The sequence below is a fragment of the Kogia breviceps genome, chromosome 1 (genome assembly GCF_026419965.1).
Source record: "Kogia breviceps isolate mKogBre1 chromosome 1, mKogBre1 haplotype 1, whole genome shotgun sequence".
Lineage (NCBI taxonomy): Eukaryota > Metazoa > Chordata > Mammalia > Artiodactyla > Physeteridae > Kogia > Kogia breviceps.
In genome coordinates this window covers 89,449,758-89,477,315 of record NC_081310.1, presented here as the reverse complement: position 1 = coordinate 89,477,315, position 27,558 = coordinate 89,449,758, and the positions used below count along the sequence as shown (strand labels likewise).

Here is a 27,558-nt window from a genome sequence, read left to right as displayed (position 1 = left end):
AAGCTCTCAGAGGGCAAGTTTGTCTTGTTCTTTGCTGTGCATTCAGTGCCTGGTTCAACAGACATGTGTGGGATGGAGACCGAGATACAGCAGAGGCTCCCCTCTTACTGGTCCTGCTTATGCCCAGTAACAGCCAGCTGGAGGGGGCTGCTGAATTGTCACCTGATCTGCCCTTCTTCAGGTCCTCTCACCCCTGCTTCCATTCTCTTATTCATAAATAAGTGGGTCTTAGGGTGGGATTGCCCTACCTAAGGTGCTTGGCTGTCTCTGAGTTAGCCTAATATCCAAATAATTCAGTACCTCTATTCCTTCCTTCCTGGCAATGGGAGATCATCAATTTCTTTGGCGGGGGCTTCCATTTAATCTATGTTTCTTTGAATCACAGCTGCACCCCATCTGTATTTCCTTACTTTGGATTGTATACATACCCATTACATTCCTCCTTGCATATATTTTCCTAAGTAGCATGTTAAAGATTTTTTCAGTTGTGTTTCAGACAGGGCAGCCTAGAAGCCTGTGATCACCAAAAGCAGTCTTAGAATTAGGGAATGGCTCCATAGAAGCAGCTGAAAATGGAAGGAGGCACATTCTTCCCTGGAGATTGAGGAAGAAAAGCATATATAATTAAAGCAATAAATTGGGTTTTTGAGGTTGTCTGTTTACTATTGTCAAATATAATCTATTTCATGCATTTATCCAGAATGCATAAAATAGGTCAGATTTCATTTTCTTCGGTTTGCTTATTTTCTCCTCCAGTTCCCTGCATAGACACAGAACCCAGATGGAAATGGGAAGACTGTTGACTTGTGTACTTAGAGAAGGTGGTGGTAGAGGATTCAGTGCACTGGACCCTGGGAATTGGATGCCCGTGAGCAAATAAAAACTAAAAAGAGGCAATGAGGTATCTGGGAAAGAGCATGGTGTTTGGAGTCAGACAGATCTGAGTTAGAATCCTGGCTCAGCTGCATTCACTGTGCAGTTTGGATTTCACTCTCGTTCCTGTCTTCCCTGCATTCACTCCGTGCGGTCCTCCCACCACCAATTTCTCTCTCCACTGGGTTCTTTTCATCTGCATATGCACATGCGAAAATATCAACTCAAAACAAACAAACCTTGCCCTCTGCCTTCTTCATCTCCTTCAGCTTCCACCCAGGCGTCTCCTCCCTTTACTGCCAAGCGTCTCAAGAGTCGCCCACACTCCCCGTCTCCTCTTCTGCAATCCCCACCCACTCCTCAGTCTCCGATGATCTGGCTTCGGCCCCCACTGCACCACTGACCTGCTTCTGTCACAATCACAATGACTCCTGTGTGGCCAGCCCCAAAGACCGTTCCTTGCCCTCTGGTCATCTGGCTACTCAGCAGCATTTCCAACCGTCGAGCTGCTTCCCTCTTTTTTTTTTTTTTTTTTTTTTTTGTGTGTGTGTGTGTGTGTGTGTGGTATGCGGGCCTCTCACTGCTGTGGCCTCTCCCTCCGTGGAGCACAGGCTCCGGACGCGCAGGCCCAGCGGCCATGGCTCACGGGCCCAGCCGCTCCGCCGCATGTGGGATCTTCCCGGACCAGGGCACGAACCCGTGTCCCCTGCATCCGCAGGCAGACTCTCAACCACTGCGCCACCAGGGAAGCCCGAGCTGCTTCCCTCTTGAAGCAACTTTTCTTTCTTGGCATCCATCTCATTCCCCTTTCCTGGATCATCCTCCTAACTTTCTGGCCTCTCCTTCTTAGTCTGTTTGCTGGATCCTCCTCTTCAACCTGACACTGAACGTAGGGGTCCTCAGAGCTCAGCCCTGGGGTCCCCTCCCTTCCCCTTCCCATCACTTCTCTTCACTGGTTACACTGTCTCCCTAGTCCCACGGCTTTAAATAGTGGACAGAAACACCAAATCCTGACCTGACCCGACCTCTCTGGTAGACTTCGACCCAGAATGTACAACCGTTGGCTGTCCTCCTCCACTGGGGTAATTCACAAATATCTCAGACTTAACTTATCCGAAATAAAATCCTTCATCCTTCTCCTTGCGGGAACAAACTACCCTTCCATTGTCCCTGCCCTCCTCCCCATGTTTTCTCATCTCAGTAAGCACCACCACTAGCTACTCAGATAGAAACTTCAGAGTCATTCCTCACAGCTAACCTATTACCCAGTTCTATTGGTTCCTCTCCAAAATATATCTCGAATCCACCTGATTCTCCCCATCTTTACTGCCACCATTATAGTGGATCTTCTGATATCTTTTGCCTCCATTACTGTGAAAGCCTCTTAATTCTTTTCCGCACCTCTGCTCTTGCCCTCCCATGCATTTCACACAGAGATATGACCTACACATAAGATAAACAGACCCAGCGTAAACACTCCTTGGCTTAAAACTTCCAATGTCTCTCTCCATTGCAGAGAATAAAACATAGCCCTTTTTATAATGCCCAGCAGGGGGAGCCCTACCTCTCTTTCCGGCTTCCTTTGAAACCATCCACTTCTCTCACCTTGCTGTGGATGATCCTTCAGTTCTGCTAACGACCACAGCTCCTCCCTCCATGCAGCCTTCCTCTGCTGTTCCCTTTGCCTCAGAGCCTCTGACCCCACCCCACTTCTGCCTTCACTCTCTGTGGTGTGTGTGTGTGTGTGTGTGTGTGTATAATATTAAACATTCAGAAAAGTAAAATTTTATTGTATGTAAATTATACCTCAGTATACCTGATTATCAAAAGAGAAAGAAAGAAAGAAGAAAGAAAGAAAGAGAGAGAGAAAGAAAGAAAGAGAGAGAGAAAGAAAGAAAGAAAGAAAGGAATGCATAACAGATAACAAGAAACATCTGGGTACCCACCACTCAGCTCTAGTTAATACTAAAATGTCATAGTTGCTTCAGATATTGTCTTTCTTAAAGGAATAAAGTAGTACACAATGAAGACACCCCACCTCTGTATTCCTTCCCAATTCTATTTTCCTCCCTTCTTTCCCAGAAGTAACTCCTGAATTTGGTATTTGTCATTCCCATGCTGTTTTTATACTTTCCTTACATGTGTGTGTATCCATCAACAATATATAGCATTGTTTGCATAGTTACATTTTATGCGAGTAGTTTTACTGTGGGAGGATTCTGTAACTCACCCAGTTCCTCAGCATGCTTTGTGAGGTGGATCCACACTCACACAGGTGGCTCTGGCTGTCATTTCCACGGTGGCATAGTATTTCATTGGATACATACATCTAACTTGATTTATTCTCCTCAAGATCGATAACGGTGCCATTTTCAGTTTTTAACCATCATAAACACTGCTGCAAAGAACATCCGTACACGTCTCCTTGGGCACATATTTGAGAGTTTCTCTAAGGTAAAACCTTAAAATCGGAATTTCTGAATAATAGCATACTTGCCTCTCCAACTTTACTAAATAGTGCCAGATTGCTCTTCAAAGCGGTTGAAGAGTTTCCACTCCCACCGCAGCGGGGGCATTTCCGGAGCTCCTTATTCTCACCTACAGAGGTGCCGAGCTCGGTCAGGCCTCCAGGGGGCGCCGCGCAGCTCGCTGTGATTCTGGGCGGCCGCGCCAAGAGCTGCTGGACGCAGTTCTTTTCGCTAGTTCGCGGTCCTTTGGCCCCGCAGGTAGTCATTGTTGAGGATGAGATCCCAGAGGTGCATTTAGGGCAGGCTCCAGCCCCTGGGCGGCTGGGAGATGTGGCCTTAATCCTCCTCTCCTCCAAATCTTTTCCAAAATTTGAAAGCAGTACAAAACAAAAACTTCTCCATCTTGAATTAAAACCAAAAAAGGACCTAGGTTACTAAAAGAAACATCTGTATGCTTAACATGCAAAATATAGAATGCTAACATTTTAACCTATATGTTTGCTTCAGATGTTTTCTTTTTAAGAAACAAAACATTCCAGTTACACTTGAAATTCTCCTATTCTTTTTTTTTTTTTTTTTTTTTTTTGCGGTACGCGGGCCTCTCACTGCTGTGGCCTCTCCCGTTGCGGAGCACAGGCTCCGGACGCGCAGGCCCAGCGGCCATGGCTCACGGGCCCAGTCGCTCCGCGGCATGTGGGATCCTCCCGGACCAGGGAACGAACCCGCGTCTCCTGCATCGGCAGGCGGACTCTCAACCACTGCGCCACCAGGGAAGCCCAAATTCTCCTATTCTTTCACCTCCCTGCCTTCCAGGTGGCAGTTAAGATCCTGAGTTTGGTTGATATCCAAATCATTTATTTGTACAACGTATGTATCCATAAACAATGTATAGTATTGTTTGTTTTTATTTACACAAATGCTATTCTGTACCTAATACTCCTGCAGGTTTCTTTCCTATGCACACAACATTGTTTCCAAGATAAATCTACCTTGATGCCTGTATATCTGGTTCAGTGTTTATCTGTTCTCCTAACAATATACTTTTAGGTTGTTTTCAGCTTTTGGCTATTTAAGCAATGCTGCATACACACTTCACAAGAGATTTTTGTTTTGCTGATGCTTACTTTTGAGTCCCTAGAAGTGTGCCTGGCACAAAGAAGTTACTCAGTAAACTTGTGTTGAGTTAATGAATAAACGAACAGCCTCATACATGTTTCTAGGTTGCTCACATGCAGACTTTGCCCAGAATATACATATAAAAGTGAAGTGACTGAATTTTCAGGTGAGCCCGGCATATTACTCTCCAAGGCTATTGTTCCATTTTATACATCCCCCAGCAAATTTGAGAGTTTTCATTTCCCCGTAGCTTCGCCAACCTTGGTATCTTGAGATTTGGTGTATATGTACGTCCAACCTGATGTATATCAAATCATATCTTCTTGTGCTAATTTGCATTTCTCTAATTCCTTTCTGACCATCTCCCCACCTCCAGCCACCAACTGACTTCCTTTGTGGCTTCCAGGCTATCAGATTAGCAGAAGTAGGTTGGGGTGGGTTGAGAGTCACTCTTAAGCTCTCAAGGGGGCAGCCTGACTCCTGAATGGGTCTGGACCTCTCCATGTATTTCCAGCCTCCTGCCTGTCCTGGAAGGTTTTGAATACATGTGCCAGATCCAGGACCTCGGGACTGAAGAGCAAAGTTGGAGACCCAGGGCAACCTCCCCACCCAGTGCCACCTTGAGCTCTGAAGCCTGCTGTGAGGGGTGGGAGAGGGCTCTCTGGGTGCCCATGCGGGTCTGTTATTCTCCAGGTCTCCAGCTGGAGAGTGCCAGCCAGGAGAGCCTGGGACCCAGGGTGCTCTGGCATTTGTAGCAGCCTTGACGCCTCTGAGGACCCTGCATGTTCCCGTGGTGGGAGCTGTCTTTGGCGTCCCTGGCACTACCCCTCCTGTGCACACACCATGCCCTCCCCTTACAGGAGAATATGCCGTTTGGTCTGTTTGGGTCCTCTGTATTTGACAAATTGACCACTATTTGGAGAAAAGAAGACAAGTTCAAAGGTAAGGGGATAGATGTAATGGGAGAGAGGGCTGGGGAGCAGGGGTGCAACTGAGGAGGAAAGTTTGAACTCACAGGGTACCCCCTTGGCCTTGGGACAATAGGAAAAAATACTGGGCCGCTGGGCTGAATGTAGCACCGGGGGGTCACCACCCCTGTAGGCCTTTGAATCGGATCAACAGCCCAAGATGTAAAATGGGACACCAGTGGACCAGCCAGAACAGTGGGTGTGCAGGAGCCACTGCCAGCTGCCATTGGAAAGGCCCATATTTCTAGCATGTAGGGATGACACGCACTTGAGATCCTTTCCCATCTGAAAAGCATTAAAAAGTCATAAAGTGCAAGCCCAGAGAATGAGCACTCTGACTTAACAACCCTTTTACTTTCTTTGCAAAGCATTAAAGTCATTAACTTCCAGCAAGCAGGGACAGGTTCTAACTGAACTCTTCTCTTCTGAAAAGTCTTAAAAATCAGCCGCGGTGAGACCTTGTCTCTCACTGGCAATGTTAAACCATAAAGCACTGTACTGCTGCTAAGTAATGGGACCATTGTGTCACTGTGTGACTTAAGAAAAATGGAATCTAGTGACATGTCTTCTGCTCAGAAGCCAGTGGTGACTCCACACTTTGGACCAGATACGATCCCATTGGTGTGTGGTTCTGCTGCCCTTTCACTGCCTTAATCTAACCATGTGTTTTCTGCTACCCACTGGATGAGGTTTTGCCCTCATCCATGCCAGCTGACTCCCCACATCTTGCCCTCTCCCTCACTGCCACCCACTCATCTTGCCCATCTCTCTCTCTAAGCCTCCCTGTGTGGACCTGACATATAACATTTGTATTTTTAATAACATCCAAATTTGTATATCCCTTTAGGCTATCTGACCACACCCTCCACATCTCATTGAAGGTTCAACTTTGTGAATTCTACCAGATGCACTCCTCTTATCTCTTTAATCACTCCATCCTGAAGTATTTATACATTGCATCTTTTCTAATTGTATGTGTCCATCTTTGCATGCACACTTAGGGGTGTACACGTGTAATGTATTCTCCACTAGATTATACAACTCCAAAGTGTATTCTTTTCTTCCCATTTCTGCATCTATGTGCAGATACCCAGGCAGGTGATGGCATGTCAATTAGTCAGTTGCCACATGCTTATTGAGCACCCAGGTGCCAAGTATTGTGCTGGATGCTATGGATATGGGCACAGCCCTTAGACTCTAGAAGGAAAGAGAAAAATTAAACAACAGCGTGAATCATTATAAGTGAGCAGAGGGTTGCAAAGTAGAAAGACAGATGCTTTGGTAATATGTACGAGTATATGTGGAGGTGGTTGGATGCCATTCCCCAGGAAATGATGTTAAACTGAGACCAATAGTAGGGGTAGAAGTTGGGAGCTGGGCAGAGCTGGGGAATACATCATTTAAGGCAAAGGGAAGAGTATGGGTACAGACTGTCATGCAGAGAGAGCATAAAGCATCTGGTAACATGCAGGGAAGGGTTAATTCAGCTGGCGTGGGTTGCCCCAAACTTATACATTCCAAAGGTCTTCAGGACTGCCCCTGGACCAACTCCTGCAAGATGACCTCTGAGCTCTTGGAATATCCTGCCTGATAAGAATGCCTTTGTATATCTGAGACCTTGGGCCAAGTTAGATAGTCTATGCTAACAAAGGGACATGGTGAATCCTTGTTTTTATATGCTGAGGCTGTTTGGGGCCTTCCATATCAATTTGACCTCTGTTGGGGCTGGAGACTGAGGAGATAAGGTCAGTTATACAGGTGTTGACTACATGATACATGATGACCCTCAACAAAAACCCTGGACACCACAGCCCGGGTGACCTACCCTGGTTGGCAATATTTCTTATGTGTTGTCACACATTGCTGCTGGGAGAATTAAGCACTGTCCATGCAACTCCGCTCAGAGAGCATAACTGGAAGCTCCCACCTGGTTTCTCCTCGACTCGGCCCCACGTACCTTTCTCTTTTGCTGACTGTAATTTGTATCCTTTCACTGCATTAAACCATAATGGAGAGGGTACCAGCTTTTCTGTGAGTCCCTCTAGCAAATCATCACAACCAAGGGTGGCCCTGGGGACTCCCAACACAGGTAGAGCAGAGAGAACAAGGGCTGTGGGGGGAGGGGAACGACTGAGGTGAGGAAAGAGATGGAGAAAGAGACTGGATTCCTCAGAGCCTCATAGGTCATGATCGAGAACGACACGGGCCTGCCTGTGGGCTTGATTCCAATGTGGTGACTTTACTTCATTCTACTCCATGGCTCTAGGCTGCATCCAGTCCTGACTAGATCTCACAAAAGGTACCTACAGAAAACATGCCAATCAGTGAATTTGCTTGGTGTGGGGTTGGGTTGAGCCCAAGAGCACATAAAACCTACTGGAGGAGATGAGCAGTGTCACCTGTCCGGATTGCTGCACCCATTATTTCCTGTATGGCCCACCTTGGGTTTGGAGCAGTTACTACTCAATATATATTGGTAAAGAAGAAACAGTGTTGTGTTTATTGTAACAGCTTGGGGAGAAAAAAAACCCCAGAACTGTTTTCCATACTGAATCCCACATAATGAAAACTCAGAGGTGACATCACCAATCTGTTTCATGATCACATATCCATGGTGACAGAATAAGTCAAAGGAAAAATAGGATGAGAGAGTGGTTGAAGCGATTTAAGCAATTTGTTGGCACAAAAGACTCAGTTATCAAGGTTGCAAATAAGTCATCAACTTCAGGCATGGATGGACACCAAAGTGTTTCTCAAATTTCTGCTTGCTTGGACAAGCATGCTGCCTTCTCAAGAGCATGCCTTGAATCCTTAATAGCCGGAGAAAAATTTTAAAGTAATGGAAGAAGTACTTAGGTAACTCATTTCTAAATCAACAGGGTCTATATTTTTGATGGTGCAGGAGGCTTGAGGCAGAAGTCTGTTAGGCGTGATGGCTGTGCCCAAGTCAGAGCGGTGCTCCCGAGGCCTGGGGCAACAGCAGGGGGTGGGGTAGCCGTGTGATCTCAGAGCCACACTGATGGCCCCGTAAGCCAAGTGCCTCGATTCTGGAGAACACGAGATGCTGTTATGCAATTTCTAATTACAACGAACTCTCTTCTTTCTGTTCCCAAGAGGGAAGGCAGTTTATACTTAAACACAAACCTAAGTTTGAACCCTGTTCTAGCTAGGTAACTTTGGGTGTTATTTAAACTCTCTGGGCCTCAGTTTACTCATCTGTGCACTGGTCATTATAAGAAGATCTGGTTCATAGGGTTGAAGACTCGATGAGGAAATGCCTATAAAGCACTTGGCACAGTGCCTGGCATGCATTAAGGGCTCAAACAACAACAACACAACCAGAAAGGACGTTAAGGTGTTTAGTAAGTCATCAGACATAAAAAGACATTTTCGAGGGCTCGATGCCAGTCACTTGTGCCTTAAGATTGTCATGCTGGGTGAGGACATCCACATGCTCTGAATTAGATACTAGTGGATGTGACAGACGTGCCCTAAGGAATCAGCTTTACTATTTTGGCCTTCAGTGTTTGGGAGGCATTTTAAACAGCAGCCCGTAACTCAGGTGCTGCTGGCTTCAGGGTCAGATGCAGGGTTGTTCTTTGGCTTCCTAAGACGAAGAAGAGAATGGATGTCGAAGGCTGTGCTGATAAAATGGCCCTCGAGGGGCTTCCCTGGTGGCACAGTGGTTGAGAGTCCGCCTGCTGATGCAAGGGACACGGGTTCATGCCCCGGTCCGGGAAGATCCCACATGCCGTGGAGCGGCTGGGCCCGTGAGCCATGGCCGCTGAGCCTGTGCGTCCGGAGCCTGTGCTCCGCAACGGGAGAGGCCACAGCAGTGAGAGGCCCGCGTACTGCAAAAAAAAAAAAAAAAAAAAAGGCCCTCGAGGTAAAGTTCTGATCATGAAGACAGACCCCCGTGGAACTGGAAGTAGGGGGAGGTCTTGGCAGGTGCGGTGTCTGGTGGAAGGAGCAGGGGTCTGGAGTTACCACTTGGGTTCGACCCCAGCTCCTTTACTACAAGTGTATGAAGCTCCTACACTGCAAGTATGAGGTGTTGGGCGTTACTGGTCTCTAAACCTCAGTCCCTTCATCTGCACAAAGGGGAAAATACTTGACTTGCAGAGTGACTACAAGGATAAACTGATACAGTGCAATATATGTAAAACACCTGCTATACAGTAGGCACTTCATAAATGATGATATAAGTAAGCAAAGTACAGTCACAGCAAAGCATGAAATGCATTCGTGGTAACTGATATTTTGTGACAAAGCAATCCTGTGAGACCATATTTGTTTCTTAGAAAGAACAGCAAGATACAGACAGCAGATTTCATGTGAAGCTTGGCAGACAAGGGCAGTTCATTCTGGGAAATGGCTTATGGTTTGGATCAAATCCCTGCCCGGGGTGACATGTTCATCACTACCCTGGGAAGACCTGATCTGGGGGATCATGGGGGACAGGTGGAGAGGGTCTGCATGAGGACCAGACCTCTTGGCCAGTGACGAGCCGCCCTGTAAAGGTGATGACAAAGCACAGCTCCAAGAGAGGTGCGGGGAGCCGCAGTGAGCGCGCAGGATGTAGCCCTATGTCTGCAGCGGGAAGCTGTGTGCTGGGACACGTGGCCTGGGAGGCAGTCACGGAGCTTGCAGCCCAGAGAGCACGCGGACCCCAGTCCAGGCATGCTGCCGGTGAAGTGGAGGTGGGGAACCAGGCCAGGGAGGGATGGTCTCAAAGAAGGGCTCCCCCAGTCCTGGCTCCAGTTGCTTCTGCATCAGAACAGTTTTCTGGGAGAGGGACCCAAGAGGTGATGAGGGCAGAACCCAATTGATGAGGGGGATGTTTTCCACACAGAAAAGCCTCCATTCAGCAGGGAACTCAGATCACATGTCAGAGAATAAACATGAATGAAACTTTAAAAACATGGGGGTGGAAGCTGACATTACAGCTATGCCCACCAGCAACTCACTGAGAATAAAGCCCTCCTGCGTGTAGAAAGTTAACGGTGTCTATCACCCTCTTGGAAACCAGCCTGGGGAGAGGAGAGGGACTGGGGACAGGTACCAGACACTGCTTGAAAAGGTAATGGTGTGTGATGGGGTTCGATTGGCTCTTTCTCCCCTATGAGGATGTGTGCGTCCACAGGAGAAATCCCCACGTATGCTCCTACATCTACTCCCATAAGAAATGAAAGCCTATGGTCGCATGTGGCGCTTGTTGGTCTGATGAAGTGGTTTTCAACTGGGGCCGATTTTGTCCTCCCAGGGGACGTTTGGCAATGTCCGGGGACACTTTTGGTTGTCACATTTTTTGGGGAGTGCATGCCACTGGCATCTAATGGATAAAGGTCAGGGTTCCTGCAACTACCTTACAGAGCACAGAATGGCCCACACAGCAAAGAGGTACCCAGACCCTAGTGTCAGTAGTGCTGGTGTTGAGCAAGCCTGGTCTGATGCGACACTGAGGTTCTTTGTCAATGGAAGCGGCTTGTTCCTCTCACCTGTCATCTCAGTGCAGGGTAGAATGGGGAAGGGTCACAGCTAGTCTGCAATCCCTCTTTGGTGGCCATATACAGAAGAGGGTGTGGTGCGAAGGCAAAAAATTGGGGGTGGGGTGGGAACGAGCCCAAAGAGAGACTCAGGCTAACCTCTCAAGGTAGATGGAAGGCCAAGCGCAGAGTTTTTCATTTCAAGTCAACTCTTATTTATTTAAAAACCAATTTCCTTAAGCACATAATTGTATGCTTATTTCCCTGAGGAACTCCTGAGGCAGAGGAGACCTGCTGAACTTATAGGGATGGAGGCTGCACACAGGGTTTTAATGGGGTTAGAAAAATTTTTCCTCTCCTTTGAAAGAGGCTTGGGAGAAAGAGAAGGGCATGTTCTTCTCCTGCAGGGCAGAGGATGTGGGGGGATGGAGTTAAGATAGGAACGGAGGGGCAGACAACGTGAGGAACGGTTGTGTGACCCCAGCGGGCTGGGATCAGAGACAGAACTCCGGGGTGCAGCTTCAAGCCTGCTTCTTCTCTCCCCCCATCCTGGTAATTGGAGGGAAGGGATCCAGGAAGTGGGCTGTTCATACCCTTCCTGCCCCACCACCTCCGCGTGTACACACAAACACACACACACAATCAAAATACTCCTTTGGAAGATGCTCTGGTTTGCATCAGGAAACAGAATGGGTCACGCTGTTGTGGGAGGAGGGGGTGGGTGGGCAGGGCAGAGGGCACTTTGACGAGCAGAGGGTAAGGGCTTCAGTGTGTCCCCTCTTCAGCTACTTCTCACCCCTCGGTTTTATTTATCTATTTATTTTTTTGCGGTATGCGGGCCTCTCACTGCTGTGGCCTCTCCAGTTGCGGAGCACAGGCTCCGGACATGCAGGCTCAGTGGCCATGGCTCACGGGCCCAGCCGCTCCGCGGCATGTGGGATCTTCCCGGACTGGGGCACGAATCCGTGTCCCCTGCATCGGCAGGCGGACTCTCAACCACTGCGCCACTAGGGAAGCCCGGGCCTTTTATTTTTATTTTTATTTTTATTTTTTTTGCGGTACGCGGGCCTCTCATTGCTGTGGCCTCTCCTGTTGCAGAGCACAGGCTCCGGACGTGCAGGCTCAGCGGCCATGGCTCACGGGCCTAGCCGCTCCGCGGCATGTGGGATCTTCCCGGACCGGGGCACGAACCCGTGTCCCCTTTATCAGCAGGCAGACTCTCAACCACTGGGTCACCAGGGAAGCCCTCACTCCTCTGTTTTAGCCTGAACGCTTGGAACTGTAGGTTCTTCTCTTTGAGAGATGTCCTCACCTGGGTAAGCTGGGTGGGGACCAAGGGAACAGAATGAAGGAACTGATTATCCAGATTCCACACACAGAGGAAAGGAGGGGGGGGCGGTGAGGGCACTTTACAGTCTTTCTCTCACTGCTAGATGGGCAAGACGCTGGCTCATACTCTTTTTGTCTTAAGAGGGTTGGAGGGGGGTTGAGTTGGGTGGGCGGCAGAGGAAGGAAGATGCAGTGAGGAGTGGGTGGCCTGGAGCTGGTGGTGGCCTGGGCTACAAAGCCTGGGGTCTGCAGGGGACCCTTGTCTCCTCCCTCCATGTCTCCATTGGATGTGGAATGCATGTCTGCCATGGTACCTATTCTATGTGGTTGGACTCTGTTGGGCTCCCCTCCTCCAGCAGGCTGTGAATCATGTCCCCTTCAGCTGAAGGGCCTCTGCATCTAACAAAGCCTGGTATATAAGCACTCAGTACATATTTCATGATGAATTCTTACCTTATCCATCCTGGCCTGCCATTACAGAAGAGAGGACAGGAATTCAGGCAAGAGTTATAGCAAAGAGTCCACCTGGCTAGTCTATCCCATTCATCCTGTCTCTCAAAGCTGCAGGTGTGGTGGTGGTGCTGGTAGGATGGCATCCAATGGGGAAGTGAAGGTAACATCTGAGAAACATGGCCAAGGTTTGCAGCCCTGAATGTCTTCATTTAATCATCAAATATCCTCTGCATACCTGCCCAGAGAGGCTAGGTTCTGGCATTTCTCAGCCTCAGGCTGTGGGGCAGCATAATGGGCTGGAGGTCACAGGTGAGCGGAGCAGCCTGAAGCTGGGGAGAGGAACCCAGCCCCTGGGAGATGGAGACAGTGATTATCTGTGAGCACAGCATCCAGGCCTTCTCTGTCTTAAGAGGGCTAAAGGGATGACACACATGGGGCATAAGGGCCTGGATTGAGGGGCTGTGTCCACAGAGGCCCTCCTGGCCTGAGAGCATCAGAGACCTTGGGCTGCCAGGGATTTGTTTCCTTTTCATTGACCAGCTCCCCAGAAGACACATCAAGTATTATTAGAGAGCAGATACATAAGAGTTTCAGCATCTTTAAAAGACTGAAAATGTGTGCTGTAGTCCTAGCCCAGACTTCCATGTTCGAGAAGTGTAACTTTGCACCTTTCTGAAACTTGGCCGCCTCATCCAAAGAAGGGATGGCCCTTCTGCCTTCCCTTTATTATGGGGCTATTGTGAGGCGCAAAAAAAGTCAAAAGTGTGGGAGCACTTTGTAAACTTAAAGTGCTATGCAATGTGAGCTGGTTCTTTATTTATTCAAGGCAGTGGCAGAGGGACACTCCACACTGGTGCTGCTCCAGCCATCCTCCTACCAGGACCTGCCTGCAGGGAAGGGCTACTGTCTTTTGAGCCAGCTGAGCGAGCGCTGGAGGGCTTAGCACTTTTAGTTCACTTCTGTGTCTCTGGCCCCATCTAACACACAGGTCAGGACCGCGGGGGGCCTGGCAGAAGAGTGCTGAGGTCCCTTATTTCCTTCGCTGGTAGAACTGGAAGACCGCCTTCTCTTGCTCATAGGTCTCGATGGAGCCGGGTCGAAGGCGCCGGATCTCAGCTATGGCGTCCCCTGCAGCGAGGCCCCGCTCCTTCACCAGGTAACAAGCCAGCATGGTACCCGTGCGGCCAAAGCCCAGGGCACAGTGCACTCCCACCGCCTGCGAAGGGGGAGCTGGGTGGGGAGGAGCTCAAAGCCCTCCCAACACTCTCCTGACCCTCACTTGTAAAATACAGCCAGGTTTTAGAGATGTAGGACACTGAAGAATATAAATATCTGGTTAAGAATTTATTTTATACTGCTTATATGTTGAAATGATATTTTGGAGTTACTGGGTTAAATTATATTATCAAGATGAATTTCTCCTGCTTCGTTTACCTTTTTAAAATGTGGCTCCATTACATTTGGACAGAACCTTGCTCTGGAGACTGCTCAATAACCCCTGACTTCAACCCCCATCTCTCCCAAGTCTGTTCACCCTTTCTCCTTCTCAACTCACAACATCAGCTGGTTCTTCGTTGCCTTTCCTCGAGCTCAATTCACACTACTGGGCCCTTTCATACTCCTCTCCCTTGCCGCCCCGCCCCCCCCCCGCCGCCCCGCCCCCCCCCGCCGCCCCTCCTCCCGCCTCCGCCCCGCTTAGGCTTTCTGTTCTGGTTGCGATGGTCTCCAGGCCCCACTGCCTTCCTCCAGTCTCTCTCCCGGAACCCAGCTAAGTTTATTCCTGGCCCCGACGTCCCCAGCTCCGCGCTTCCCCGCTGACCCCTCCCAAGTCCCTCCCTCCAGGCGCTAACCCCGCCCACTGACCTCTCCCCGGGCGTTGGCCTCGTCGACAATCTTCACGAAAAGGTCGATCTGCTCTGGGCCCGGCGAGCAGAAGTCTGGGATGCGCAGTCGGTGCAGGGTGAGGCTGGGGCAACTGTCGCTGTGGGGGGGCCGGCGCTCCGTCAGTGACACCAGGTGCCGCACACCCTGGTCCAGCAGGAACTGGTAGTGGGCGGGGAGCCGGGGCAGGGCCAGCCCCGCCAGCCGGCCGGGGAGCACCCACGAGAAGTTAGGGGGCTGCACGCCCATGACTGACGGAGGGCACAGAACAGCGGGTCACCGGGGGCGAGGCCGGCCCGTCCCGCTCCGCCCACCCGCCCCCGGGCCGGGTAACCGTCCACCTACCTAGCACTGGCGCCTCCTGGGACTACGTGGTCTTCGGGACACATCCTGGGTGTCGTCCAGCTCCGCCTCAGGGGATTGGCCGAGCCGCCTGGAGGCGGGGCTAGAACACCCAACTCCGCCGGAGCATTCTGGCCCGGCCCCAAGCAGAACACTCGTTGATTGGTTAGATAGTCAATAATGGGCGGGATTACTGCAGCCGTGTGCACGGGGATTGGTGGACCACGCAAACAGCCAAGACAGAACACCTAGAAGGAATTAATTCTTTTCTGTGGATGAAGCAACTCCGGGTCGAGCTCTGCTGCCCCCTGGCGGTCGGTGGAAGTTATTGCATCACTGGCCAACTGCCCCTGCTGCCCAAGGGCCGGGCCTTGTCTTAACTTGCTTCACAATGGATGCCCAAGGGTTTAAGAGATGGCAAATCTACATACGCCTTGGGGGAGGAATCTTCTCTACAATATCTCTAAGTCATTATCAGTGACTTTTTGAACTCGTCCAGTAAGTGGGAATCGCCACTGTACAGGGGACTATTCTTGTTTTTCCACTGCTGGAATTATTTTTAAAAAAACAGTGTTTCTGCCATCTGGTGCCCTGAAATCGTACCCAGGATAGTAATTATGTAATAATAATAACAACAAAAACAGCAACAACAACAACAATATAAGAATTAACAAATTGAGCATTTACTATGTGCCAGGTATTTTTCAAACTGATTTAATTGCCACAGTAATCTTAGGAGGTGGGTAATCTATTTAACTATCTTACAGATGAGAAAACTGAAGTTTTGGAGAGGTTCAGGAACTTGACCAAGAGATGACTGATGGCGGGGGATTTGAAACCAAGCAGCCTGGCTCCAGAATCTTTAACAAAACAGTGTTGTATTCTAAAGTTAAATAGGTTACTGCCTCTTTACCTAACCATCCTCATGCCCCTCAGCTGGGTTAGACAGTTGCAGGATTTGTTAATTTTTCTTCCTATTTCCTGATTCTCAGGTTCTGTGAGTCACCCTTCCCTGGGGAGGCTAGAGTTTCTCTATGTCATTCGTAACAGGTAGGGAGCTAGATCTGAATACGGTGTCTTAACTGTGATCTGACTGGTTCATATCCTCATTTGAACAATGTGCTTCTAGTGATCAGACTAATTATAATTATGAAAATAGTTAACCCTTATTGAATTTGCTTATGTACCAGGCCCTGTGCCAGGTGCTTTCTGGAAGAGCCACATTGGGAAAGTATTTTTATATCTCTTTTACACATGAGTAATCTGAGGCTTAAAGAAGTTGGTTAACTTAGCCAAGCACACATAGCTAGTAAGTAGCTGGGCTGGTTGAGCCAAGGTCTCTCTCATTCCAAGCCCAGGGTACCTAGTCATGAAGATATACTTCCCTCCTTCTGTCCCCATCTACCCCTGACACACACATTTGGTTCCAGCAAAATGAAAAGGAATTTTTTTTCTTCCTCCAAAGATCAAAGCCTGCTCTGACCCTGTGGAAGACGCACTTACCGTTTACCCCGGCAACTCTGAAGCATCGCCTCTGCCTACTCTCCCCAGGTTCCAGGAGCTGACAAATCTACCCTTTCCCTTTCTTCTGTACAATCACAGCCCTGATTAAGCTCTTCTTGTCTGCACTCCCATTTCCCACACAACTCCCTATGACTCTTTCTAGCCCATCCCAATTTATTCCTATTGTGCCCTTCAGCCGCCAGTCACCCCTTCTCCCCTCCCAGCAACTACTCTCAATCCCTTGCTCAGGATTTCTGGCTGCACTGCCTCTGGAGACAAGACTCCAGCACTTGCTCCTTTCAGGTTGAACTTTTCTCCGTCCCTTTTCCTTGCTGTCCTTTCTTTGCTCCCTCACTCATAAGGGGAAAACTTCCCACATCTCTCTCCACCACCCTATGCCCCTTCCTTGTCTCCTTGAGATCCAGCTCAAAGCCCATCTTCTTCAGAAAGAAGACATTTCTGGTGGGGGTGGGGGGAGACAGAGATTCCCGTGTGGGTCTCTGCGGGGGTTGAAGTGCATCCATCAACCCACCTGGGCTTCCTTTGTAGGAATTCCTCCCTCTTTACCGCTCTGCCTCTGGCTTCCAAGAGGCCCCAGGTGAAGGGGTCCCTGCCTTGGTCTGTGTCCCATTGTCAAGAATATTATTTAATTTTCTGTCTTGGGCCCAGGGGGCCTCACACTGAAAGAAAAACTCCTTTCTGATGGTTTCCTGGCTAGGATCCCTGCAACTAAATAATGTCAGCTCCCTGCACATAGCCTCCAACCAACCTCATGCAATACTGAGCTTCTTTTCCTTTCTCTTCTGTGTCACCTGACCTTCAGTAAGATTTAATCTCCATACTCCCATCTCATTTTATATAAATATGTACTCCTAGTATTGCAGTTAGTTTATTGGATTGGGGTTATCTGTGTCAGAGCCAAGAAGGCATCATTCCATCTTCAAATTTCACACATGTAATACAGAGCCTGATACACAGTGCTCAAAATTGTTAAATGAATGAAAAAATAAGTAGAATGCATAGGCAAGACTGTGAAGGTACATTTCTGGGAGTGTAGGCGAGTTTCCAGGACTATGTGACAATGTGTGTTTATGTTTCTTTTTTTTTTTTTTCCACCAGCAAAGTGAGTTTATTCAGGAATAATAGAGAATTGCAATTCGGGACAAGCAAACTATGGCAAACCCTAAGCAGGTTCTGGGAACAGAGGAGAGGGTCTTGCTTTTATAGAGGAAAGGAAGAATTGAGGAGGGCTGTGATGGTTCTTCATTGGCTGCAGCCGGTGACAACTTGTTGTTGATGGGCCAGAAGGAAACCTTTCTTCCTGCTGGGGTGTTTGTCTTTTTAATTGCATGAGTTTGAGGACTATTTGAGTGTGGTGTAGCACCTTCTTGAGATGTACTTTTTACATGTGTGTGCTTTTAAGGAGAGAATGACTGTGTCAGTATGATCCTGGCTAAGTCTAATTACTGTTTTGTAAAAAGGGAAAAATAAGCCTTGCTCTTTGCAGAGCCCTGCTCCTGTTGTGTACATGTGTTTGATCTTGTGTGTATATAAGTGTGTTGAGGGAGATATTTTCCTGGAGAACAATCTGTTGACACTGACGGTGGGCTGAGTGATAAGCTTAATTTCCCTGACTTCAAGGAATTTACAACATGCTGGGAGGGATTTAGACTCAAAAGTAATTGTTCTCATAACATATAATAAAGTACTAAATTACTCATCAAAGACAATCAGATCATATATATTGAAAAGTTAATTGTGCAGTAAAAATAATAAGCACAAGAAAAGTCAGTGGGGGAAAGATAAGCTTGGGTTGGAACCACCAGAAAAGTCTTATGAGGACAGCAGTCTTCGTTCCCTTTTGTTCTCTGCCCATTGTGAAATACTGGAAATAACATTATTTGAAAGCTCAACAGAACAATTTTAGAGCATCCTATCTCCCCCTTCCCCGCTGATAAGACTGTTTTGACCTAGTTCTCTTTGATGTTGAGGCCCCAGTTCCTTGAGGGCTTGATGCCAGTGGCAATCGGAGGTGAAACCAGAGACAGAGATTCCTTCCTCCAAGTAGGTCCCTGTGTCCCACCAAGGCAGAGGATTGCTTGGGTTTGGGTTCCTTTGGCCCTTGGACTGTAGTCAGAGCTCTCAGTGTCTTAAATGTTATGATCTTTTGTCTAAACACATTTCACACCTGGGACCCAATGATCTGGAAATTGAGTTACAGAAGGGATGGTGTGGTAGCCAACCTCAAAGACCATCTCATGTCTTTTCCACATTGATAGGGCTGGTTTGTGTAACAAGTAGAATATTGTGGACATGATGGTGTGTGACTTCTTAGGTTAACTCATAGACAACAGTATGGTTTTGACTTGCTCTTTTGTGGGAGAAGCCAGCTGCCATATTAGGAGGACACTCAAGGAGTCTAATGAGAGATCCGTGTGGGGAGGCTTCATACCAACATCACAAACGAGAACTTGCTATTTTGGAAGTGGATCCTCTGGCCCCATCAAGACTTTAGATGACCTACCCAACATCTTGACAATAACCTCACAGATTCCCTGAGCCAGAATCACCCAGCCAATCCTCCCTTGAATTTCTTTGCCACGGAAACTATGAGATAATAAATATTGATTATTTTAAGCCATCAGATTTTGGGGTAATTTCTTATGCAGCAAATAGGAAACCAAAACAGATGGGAATATTCAGATAAAGGGAAAGAAGAGAAATAATTTCTAATAAACTTAAGAAGCAAAATAAAATCAAGTTTATTTTTCAAAGAAAAAGTTATACTATAAGCAGTTGTAGTCTAAGTGTGCCTGTGTGTTTTTGGGGGATAGGGTGTTGAGATAGGTCAGTGCAAGTTTTCCACATCTGGAGAACCATGCTGTGTAGAGGAACCAAGCAGAATAGTTTGGGTGTGGGTTTTTGGTGATAATGGTGTGGGAGGTATTGTGGTATTTGTGTAGTTAGGAATGATATACAAATTATTTAATAACTGGCCATGGCACAGGAGGCAAGCAATCAGAATGGACCCTCTACCAATCAGCACTATTGCCTACAAACAAATGGTGTTGCTATCCTGCTGTCTATTGGGTGCACATTGGTGTCAAGTGTAGAGGCTTTGACATGATCTGGGGTGTGGTCAGGTTACCTTGGACATTTTAATATAGGTCTTTCCACAAGATGGCACTGACAGCCTGATAGCTTTTCCTTGTTTCACTCGCTTGCTCTCTCTCTTTTTTTTAATTTTGTATTTGTGATTTGTATACTGTTACAGAACATACCATGACTGATAGCTCACAATTTACTAGTTGATTTCTTGTACTTCTGACAATTCTATCACCTTCATGGCACTTAAAATTATGTTTTTTCTTTAGATCATTCCAGGGGCACATTGAGACTTCCCGTTGGGATGTTAGGGAGTGGTGCCTTATACTGGAAGCTATGATTAGGGGAGCTGGAGCTGGAGATGGACTTGAGGGCTTTGGTTTCAGTTAGGTGAGAGACACCTTTGCGATGAGAACAGTTTTGGTGAACTATCTCACTTCTAACATGCATGCTGCTACAAACTTTGCTTTGCCTTGGATCCGAAAGGAAGAAATTACTGAAAATCTTGGCATTGCAATTTTTACTGCATAATTGTAAAAATTGGAAAGGACCTCAGAGATCTTCGGGTTTAACCTCCCCATTTCTGGGTGAGGAAAGTCACCTCTTTGAGTTACTCAGTTGGTCCAGACTAAGACTCAATCCACACTATCAAATATCACTGGGTCACTAAACTGTGTGACCTGGACCAAGTTACTTTAAATTTCTAAGTCTCCGTTTCAGATGTCTATAATGATATAGATTATTAAGGATTATTGATAGGGTTAAATAAGCTAGGAATATGTAAAGTGCATAGCAAAGTGCTGGCACATAATTGGTTCTCACAAATGGAAGCTGCTTCTGCTATCACCATCATCATGGGATGATTTAGAGCCAGATGGGAATAAATGAAGAAATTACACTTATGTTGATATATCTCTAATGTGAAGTGTTATCATAGGATGCTGTGGTTAGTGGAATTTTTATTTTTTTTAGGAGTTCTCCCTTTGAATTTTTTTTTCACATCTTTATTGGAGTATAATTGCTTCACAATGTTGTGTTAGTTTCTGCTGTACAACAAAGTGAATCAGCTATACATATACATATATCCCCATATCCCCTCCCTCTTGCGTCTCCCTCCCACCCCTCTAGGTGGTCACAGAGCACCGAGCTGATCTCCCTGTGCTATGCAGCCATTTCCCATTAGCCATCCATTTTACATTTGGTAGTGTATATATGTCAGTGCTACTCTCTCACTTCATCCCAGCTTCCCCTTCCCCTCCTGTGTCCTCAAGTCCATTCTCTACATCTGCATCTTTATTCCTGTCCTGCCCCTAGGTTGATCAGTACCATTTTTTTAGATTCCACACATGTGCATTAGTATACGGTATTTGTTTTTCTCTTTCTGACTTCACTCTTAGTGGAATTCTAAGATGGGCCCAAATGACCTATACCCTTCGATGAGGGGATATCACTCCCATGATTATGTCATGTTACACGGCAAAAGGGGGCCCCTCAGTAAGGTGGCCCTGGGAGTGGAGAGTGATTCCCAGTTGACAGCTACTGAGAAAGCAGAGGCTTCAGTCCTACAACTGCAAGGAAGTGAATTCTGCCAAATGAATGAGCCTGGAGGAGGACCCAGGGCCTCCGATGAGAGTTGCAGCCTAGCTGGCATCTTCATTTCAGCCTGATGAGACCCTGAGCAGAGGATCCGGCTAACCTGCAACTGGACTTCTGACCTACAGAACTGTGAGATAATAAATGGGTATTTTTTAGCCACTAAGTTTGTGGCAATTGGTTACACAGTAATACACAGTAAAAAAAAAAAAATAATACAGATGCCTTATATACTTGCTTTATTTTCTTATTTTTAATATGCTGTTACAATACTAGACCTTTGAGCTTTCTAAAAGGCGGTCTTATTTCTTGTCTCTTTCCCCCTTTAAGTCTTCCAGTCTTCAAAATTCTAGACCACACAGGTCCATTTTCCAGGGCAGATGCAACAAATACACTGAATCGATGGAGCGCAGGAATTGTCACTACCTCATTCCCTCTAGGCACCTCCCCAACCTCCTGGCTTATCCTCCAACCACCTTTAGACCAGTAGTTCTCAAAGTGTGATCCACAGTTGAGTGGCATCGCATCACCTGGGAGCTTGTGAGAAATGCAGAATCTCAGTCCCCATCCCAGACCTGTGGGATCCCAGGTGGCTCACACGCACACCTATGCCTGAGAAGTCCTGCTGTAAAAACTTTGTCCTGCAGCTCTGTTTTCCCTTTGCTGGACAGTCATTGGTAGCACCTAAAACACAGCCTGGTCACAAGAGGTGGTGCCTAATATCTCTAGGGGTCTTTGGCTGAGCAGGGCCGTAGGGAGAGAAGCCAGTTAGCAGAGTGAGAAGCCTCAAAGAGACCGAACTGGCCTGGGTAAAAGCCTGAGGGCAATTACAAACACCCGACTGTCACTGGTAGGAACAATCTACTGCTTTACCTACTGGTTAGGAAGCTATCCAAGAAAAATATGCTTACATGGACGTTGTGAATTTCCTGTTTTTGTTCCAAGGAAGGGCTTGGCTCCCAGATTTCCTTTCTGGAGGAACTCTTGAAACATCACTTTCCCCTCTCTCCACCTTTAAAGTACGTTCCAACCATGACTGAAATTACCTGATTTATCATCCTTCAATTTAAGTGTGCCAGCCTCCCTCCAGTTTTGGGAAGAGGAGAAGAAGCCATTGGACCACCTCCTGTTACATCCCCTCAACCGCCCAACAGAAATTCCTCCCACCCAGATCCCATCCTTCTGCAGTCTCCTTAGAACCCATCACCTCCGTGGCTCTGTGGACTGGCCCCCATTATTTCTGCCTTTACACATTTCCCCTCTGTGCAGCTACAGTGCCTTTCATAGAACACAGACCTTACTTTCCCAGCTCTTCCTTATTACCTTCAAGAAAAAAAAAAAATCCCAACATTTGTAGACTGGCATAAAAAGCCCTCCAGGATGAGGCCTCTTGCTTCTCTCTTCAACCTCATCTTACCTCATTCCTCTGCAACAATATGTGTCTCCATCACACAAAGCAAAGAGCAGAGCCCTCTCTCATGCCTTTGCACATGCTATTCCCTTTACCTGTCCTGTTCTTACCTTTACCCTGCAGCAACTCCTCACCTCCCTCAAGATTCAGTTTGGAACACAGCACTCTCTCTAGGAAGTCTTTCCTGTGCTCTTACAATTTATGTTTTGTATTGTGCTTCTGTAGCATCTCTATGAAAACATTTATTACATCATATATTGAACATATTTGAAAGCATTTATTGCTTTATTATACAAATACCATATTTTTATTTTAAAAGCATTAACATATATACACACAAAAAGAAAAAATGATTACCTATTACCTATTTATATTAGTGTTCAAAGAGAAGACACTCTATGTTTTCCAAGTATGAAAGGAAGTGATATAAGAAATTATTTGTGATATAAGAAATATAAGTGATATAAGAAATTAGTGAAAATTAATTATCACTAATATAAGATATATTAGTGATATAAGAGGCTTACACACCTGTTAGATGGACTGTTGTAGCAAAGGTCCCAGGGGATTTTAGCCTATGGCATATAAGTGACAGACTCTCAACGACCTTGCCTGGAAGCCACTCCACTATAAAGCTCAAGAACTTCTGGAAAATTCCCACCAATTATCTCAGTCTGCAGCACTAATGTAGGGAATCCCAAGAGATTCACTAATGTGGGGAGTCCCAGGGCTGTTCTGAACCTCTCATCTGCTTATGCATTTGTTATCTCTGGAAAAGAATGGCTTCTCTGTTTTGGAAATATTGTTCCCAGAGTCTCCTCTGTGGTACAGAGGTCTTAATAGTGAGGGGCATTGATGCTAAGTTTACAGCAGACAATTCACCTAAAGATAACTACATTTTGGTTCACCACCTTTCATACGTATTTGTGTGTGTGTGTGTGTGTGTGTGTGTGTGTGTATAAGTGACTAATATACATATAAAACTCTCTCTTTACTATGCGCTCTCTATCTTTATATCTATATACATTTCTCCCCTCTGGCTCCTTGAAGCTCCTTGTTTCTCTACTTTTTAGAGCAAGGATTCCCAGCACTGGTTTGATGACACCCTGGAGTGTCTTCATTTACCTCAGGGGGTGCCTTGAAATTCACAAAACAAGATTAATTTAAATTCATTTTCATTTAAAAAAGTAAACAGACATTATATAGTAATTACAGGTACAAGTGTGTGTGTTGAAATCAAACTAATAAATGCTTGCCTTAGAGAGACATCAAGAAGATGGGGGTGGGGTTGGAAGTGATGAGAAAGGTGGTTTAGTTAGACTCTTTCTAAAACATCCCCTCTAATTACTTCCAGGTTGGTATTTCTCCCAAATTAATCATGTTTCTCAAATTGGAAGTCAGGGCTAAGGGGGCTGAAAGCTCCCCATATGCAGGTCTATATTCTGTGCCTACCATGGAACCTGGCATATGGTAGATCCTCAGGAAACAGATTTTGATTGACTGTGTGTCCTCAGGACATAGTGTTGGAGGCTGAGGAGGGTGCACGTCTCATGAGAGTTCCAGCTCTGTGGGATTGGAGGCCGTGAGATATCTTCAGAGATAGTGGTCTGGGTACCAATCCCATTCAAGTTCCAGGAGAATGTAGATGCCCAGACAGTCAAGGATAAAAGAACCTAACCTGAGATTCACTGGCCTTATATGACTGGCCAGAGGCTTCTATAATTGCCTTTCTGTTAACAGGCTTGTGCGAATCATCAGAAAGATAGATCAACTAACATCATTCATGTATAAATGTCAGTGACTTGGTGCTAAAGGTACAGTACCAAGGTCATAGATACAGGAAGGAATTTTGAGCTCTGCGTGAGACCAGATTCTTTGAAGCAATAGAGTTGATGGTGGGTTCAAATCCTGACTCAGCCATTTAAAGCTATATAACCCCGAATAAATTGCTTTATGCCTCAGTGCCCTCCTCTATAAAGAGATAGTCATAACACCTACGTCATAGGGTTGTGAGGATTAAATGAGTTAATCCATGTAAAGTGCTTTGAACAACGCTTGGCACAGTGAGAGATCAATAAGTGCTGGCTCTTGTCATCATCATCACAGTAGGCTCTATGTTCTTATCAAGACTAATTGGTAGTAGGTGTTTCACTTGGAGACTAACAAGGATATCCATTCCTCTCTGCCCTCAGCTTGGAATGCTTTAGTGACCCCATCTGGTCCCAAAGAATAAGCTCAATAATTCCTCCCACCATGCCTTAGATTGGGGTAGGAACATCATTTGCAGTGCTAGGACTGGAAACTTAGGCAGAGGGTTAAATAATGTAACAAGCCAGCAAGCAAACAAATGAAACAGAACAGAAAACCACCACGTGCAAATAAAAGTCTCAGTGAAACCTCTTGTCATACTTTGATGGGATTTTCTGCTTCATGGGGGAAAAATAGAGCAAACATATCTGTATTCTTAGAATCACAATTAGTAGCAAAAGAAGAATGTGTCTTTTAGCAGAGAGTTTATGGCCTATCAATCCTTGAAGGCAAGGAATCATTATTCAAGAGACAGTTTCAAAATGTGTTCGTGATTACCCACTACTATTGATGAAAAACCCCAGCCTCTTCTGGAGAAAATGATTGATGGGAAGAGAACTTTTGAGTCCATTAAAACACGTTCCTGATTCTCTTTATTTTAGTAAAAAACTAAATATACCTATATCCCCCCAGATGAGAAAGACAAATCAAGTTTCATGTCTGATCTAAGCAAAATTCAAATACTGGGTTTGAAATGCCAATAATTCTATTCAATTCCTTTTCTCTTGTGCAAATACTGAGGAATATACACTATGTGATTATTCTGATGTTCACACAGTTGTTTAGGATCAGAAAATTTTCAAATACATATATAATTTATTTCTGGGGTTGCTTATGACCATAATAGAAACAAGAGTAATGAGTGAGGGTTATTTATTTGAAATTCATGACACTCGAAAGACCATCTTTGGGCAGAAATATATTTGATTCACAAGAATGTGGAAAGATGGTGGGAAGAAATTTCTTTTAGTGGTTAGCTTTGTTTTATAGTATTTTGATCTCCAAGGATATAGTAGTCTTAGCCTTTCTGGTCCTTTTGTTTCCAAAACTCTGTGCCTCTTCAATTCAGTTAAACAAATATATACCAGATATGCCTAGGTAAACAAAATATATTGGGCTATACACTTGAATGAAGATACAGAGAAAAACCCAAAACTTACATTTTAGTGCTGTAGAAGATTGTTATAACCATGATCCCAATGAATCATACCTACCAATATCCACACCCTTATACATTCTTCTGTCACATTGACATTGGGCTCAGCCACGTGACTTGCTTTGGCCAATGGACATAAACAAATGTGATGGAGGCAGAGATTTCATAAGCACTTGCACACTGAGGCTTGTCCTCCTAGAACCCTGAGACCACCATGCAATGAAGAAGCCCAGAATTAAATACTATGTGGTAGGAGCGGCCAGTTAAGTCCAGGAACCAAGGACAACCCTCCCAGCTGAATGCAGTTGCATCAGTGACCCAAGACATGACCGGCAGAAGAATGATCCAGCTAACTCATGGAATAGTGATAATCATGAGGTCAGTAAGTTTTGGAAGAGTTTGCTACAGAGATGGAAAACTGATATAAAAATTGATATGCAGAAGTGGCACGTTGCTGTATTAAAAACCCAAACTATGTAGCATTGGCTTTGGGACTGAGCGTCTGGCAGAGGTTATAGGGACAGCAAGTAGAGTGCTGGTGGAGACTGGAAGACCTGAGAGGAAACTGTTACTGGAGACTGATAAAGGGCACCCCATAGTATATAATAGTGACATAACTGGCAACACTGTCACCTCCAGTAATTGGAAGATAGAAAATGTACTTAATCAAGTTGTGGATGTGGCTTAAGATTTCCACTTAGAATGCTGAGGGGGTCAATTAACTTTTTAAAAGTTATATATAATAGGATATGAGAAGAGAGAGAGAAACTAAAGAAAGAACTTCTCCATTTGTAAGCAGAATTTAAAGTACATATGGAGGGTCCGGGATATGCTGAGCTGGGAAATAAAACCATTTCACATTTCCAGTCTCTTCAACCTGCAAAAGATTCTCAAGGTAAGAAATGACCTCAAAATACAGATCAAATCAAGAGTGTGGCTATAAGACTTTGTGAAGACCACAGTAAGATTTTAAATGGTATCTACCAGACTCTCTTAGCTAGATAAAAGGGCTTCCAATAATTTTAAGGGCATTTTTCCCATTGCACCTTGACATGCTGACCAAAGTAGAGGCCCATCTTAAAAATAATTGTTAGTATAGCTTTTGTCTAATGAAATGAACTATAACCTGGTGTGTGAAAAGTCCACAAAGTTTATAAGGGAACTGGGCCAGTTTAGACCAAAGCATGCAGGAAGCAAGCTGAAAAAGTTACTCAGCTGCAAACAAAGGCTATTTCTTATTGAAAAAGAAGACCATTTCAGAGGGCAGAGCTAACCACTTCCAGGGAATAGAACTAGGCTCTAGCAAAGAACCATTTCCCATACTCAGAGTAGCAGGCTCTGCAACATTTGCCTAACTGGATTTCAGAATTGCTATGGACCAGTGGCTGCTATGTGGCTCCCTGTTCCTCCCCATTATAAATGGGAGTACTCCATACCTATTGGGTACTCCATTCTTACAGTTGTGTGCTGGGTATGTGTAGAGCAAATAAGTTGTTTTTTCTGTCCATGAGTCCCTGAATGATGAGAAACTACACCTGAGAAGCTGCATGAGGAATTGCCCTTGAGGAGCCTCAACCACATCTGGACCTGAGCCAGATCAGGAGATCCTGGACTTGTAGTTTGATACCATGATTGGATGAGCTCTTGATAGTTTCAAATAAGAGGGATGTGAATCACTAGGGCCAGGGGGAAGACTGTGATACCTCGTTATAGTAATAACCCTCAATATATTATGCCTTATGGTATCCATGTTCCATTATATCATGTGATATAATAAATTGTTGTT

At 46.0% G+C, this 27,558-nt stretch overlaps 2 protein-coding genes across 2 annotated transcripts in view; both read right to left on the bottom strand.

The window, feature by feature from the left end:
• The window catches only part of FCRL6 (Fc receptor like 6), a 34,960-nt gene extending 21,597 nt beyond the window's left edge, over positions 1-13,363 (bottom strand). Inside the window, exons 1-3 of the mRNA XM_067039329.1 lie at positions 12,694-13,363; positions 3,104-3,743; positions 429-594 (exon numbers count right to left, since the gene is read on the bottom strand). The gene's annotated coding sequence lies outside the window, so the exon portion shown is untranslated. The remainder of the gene's footprint in view (positions 1-428; positions 595-3,103; positions 3,744-12,693) is intronic.
• Positions 13,364-13,467: 104 nt separating this feature from the next.
• On the bottom strand, positions 13,468-16,536 carry DUSP23 (dual specificity phosphatase 23). The gene is made up of 4 exons (XM_059077099.2): positions 16,420-16,536; positions 14,920-15,164; positions 14,557-14,825; positions 13,468-13,909 (listed from the first exon to the last, which is right to left on the bottom strand). Exons 3-4 carry the CDS (start codon positions 14,821-14,823, stop codon positions 13,724-13,726), a joined length of 453 nt encoding a protein of 150 aa, XP_058933082.1. The 5' UTR covers positions 14,824-14,825; positions 14,920-15,164; positions 16,420-16,536; the 3' UTR covers positions 13,468-13,723.
• Between the last annotated feature and the right edge of the window lie 11,022 nt (positions 16,537-27,558).

What these genes read in the sequence shown, in the direction of transcription:
- DUSP23 (XM_059077099.2), bottom strand. Translation starts at nt 14,823, where the DNA reads ATGGGCGTGCAGCCCCCTAACTTCTCGTGGGTGCTCCCCGGCCGGCTG. An exon ending in AGGCCAACGCCCGGGGAGAG is followed by an intron (nt 13,910 to 14,556) that starts GTCAGTGGGCGG and finishes CCCCCTTCGCAG; the next exon opens with GCGGTGGGAGTGCACTGTGC.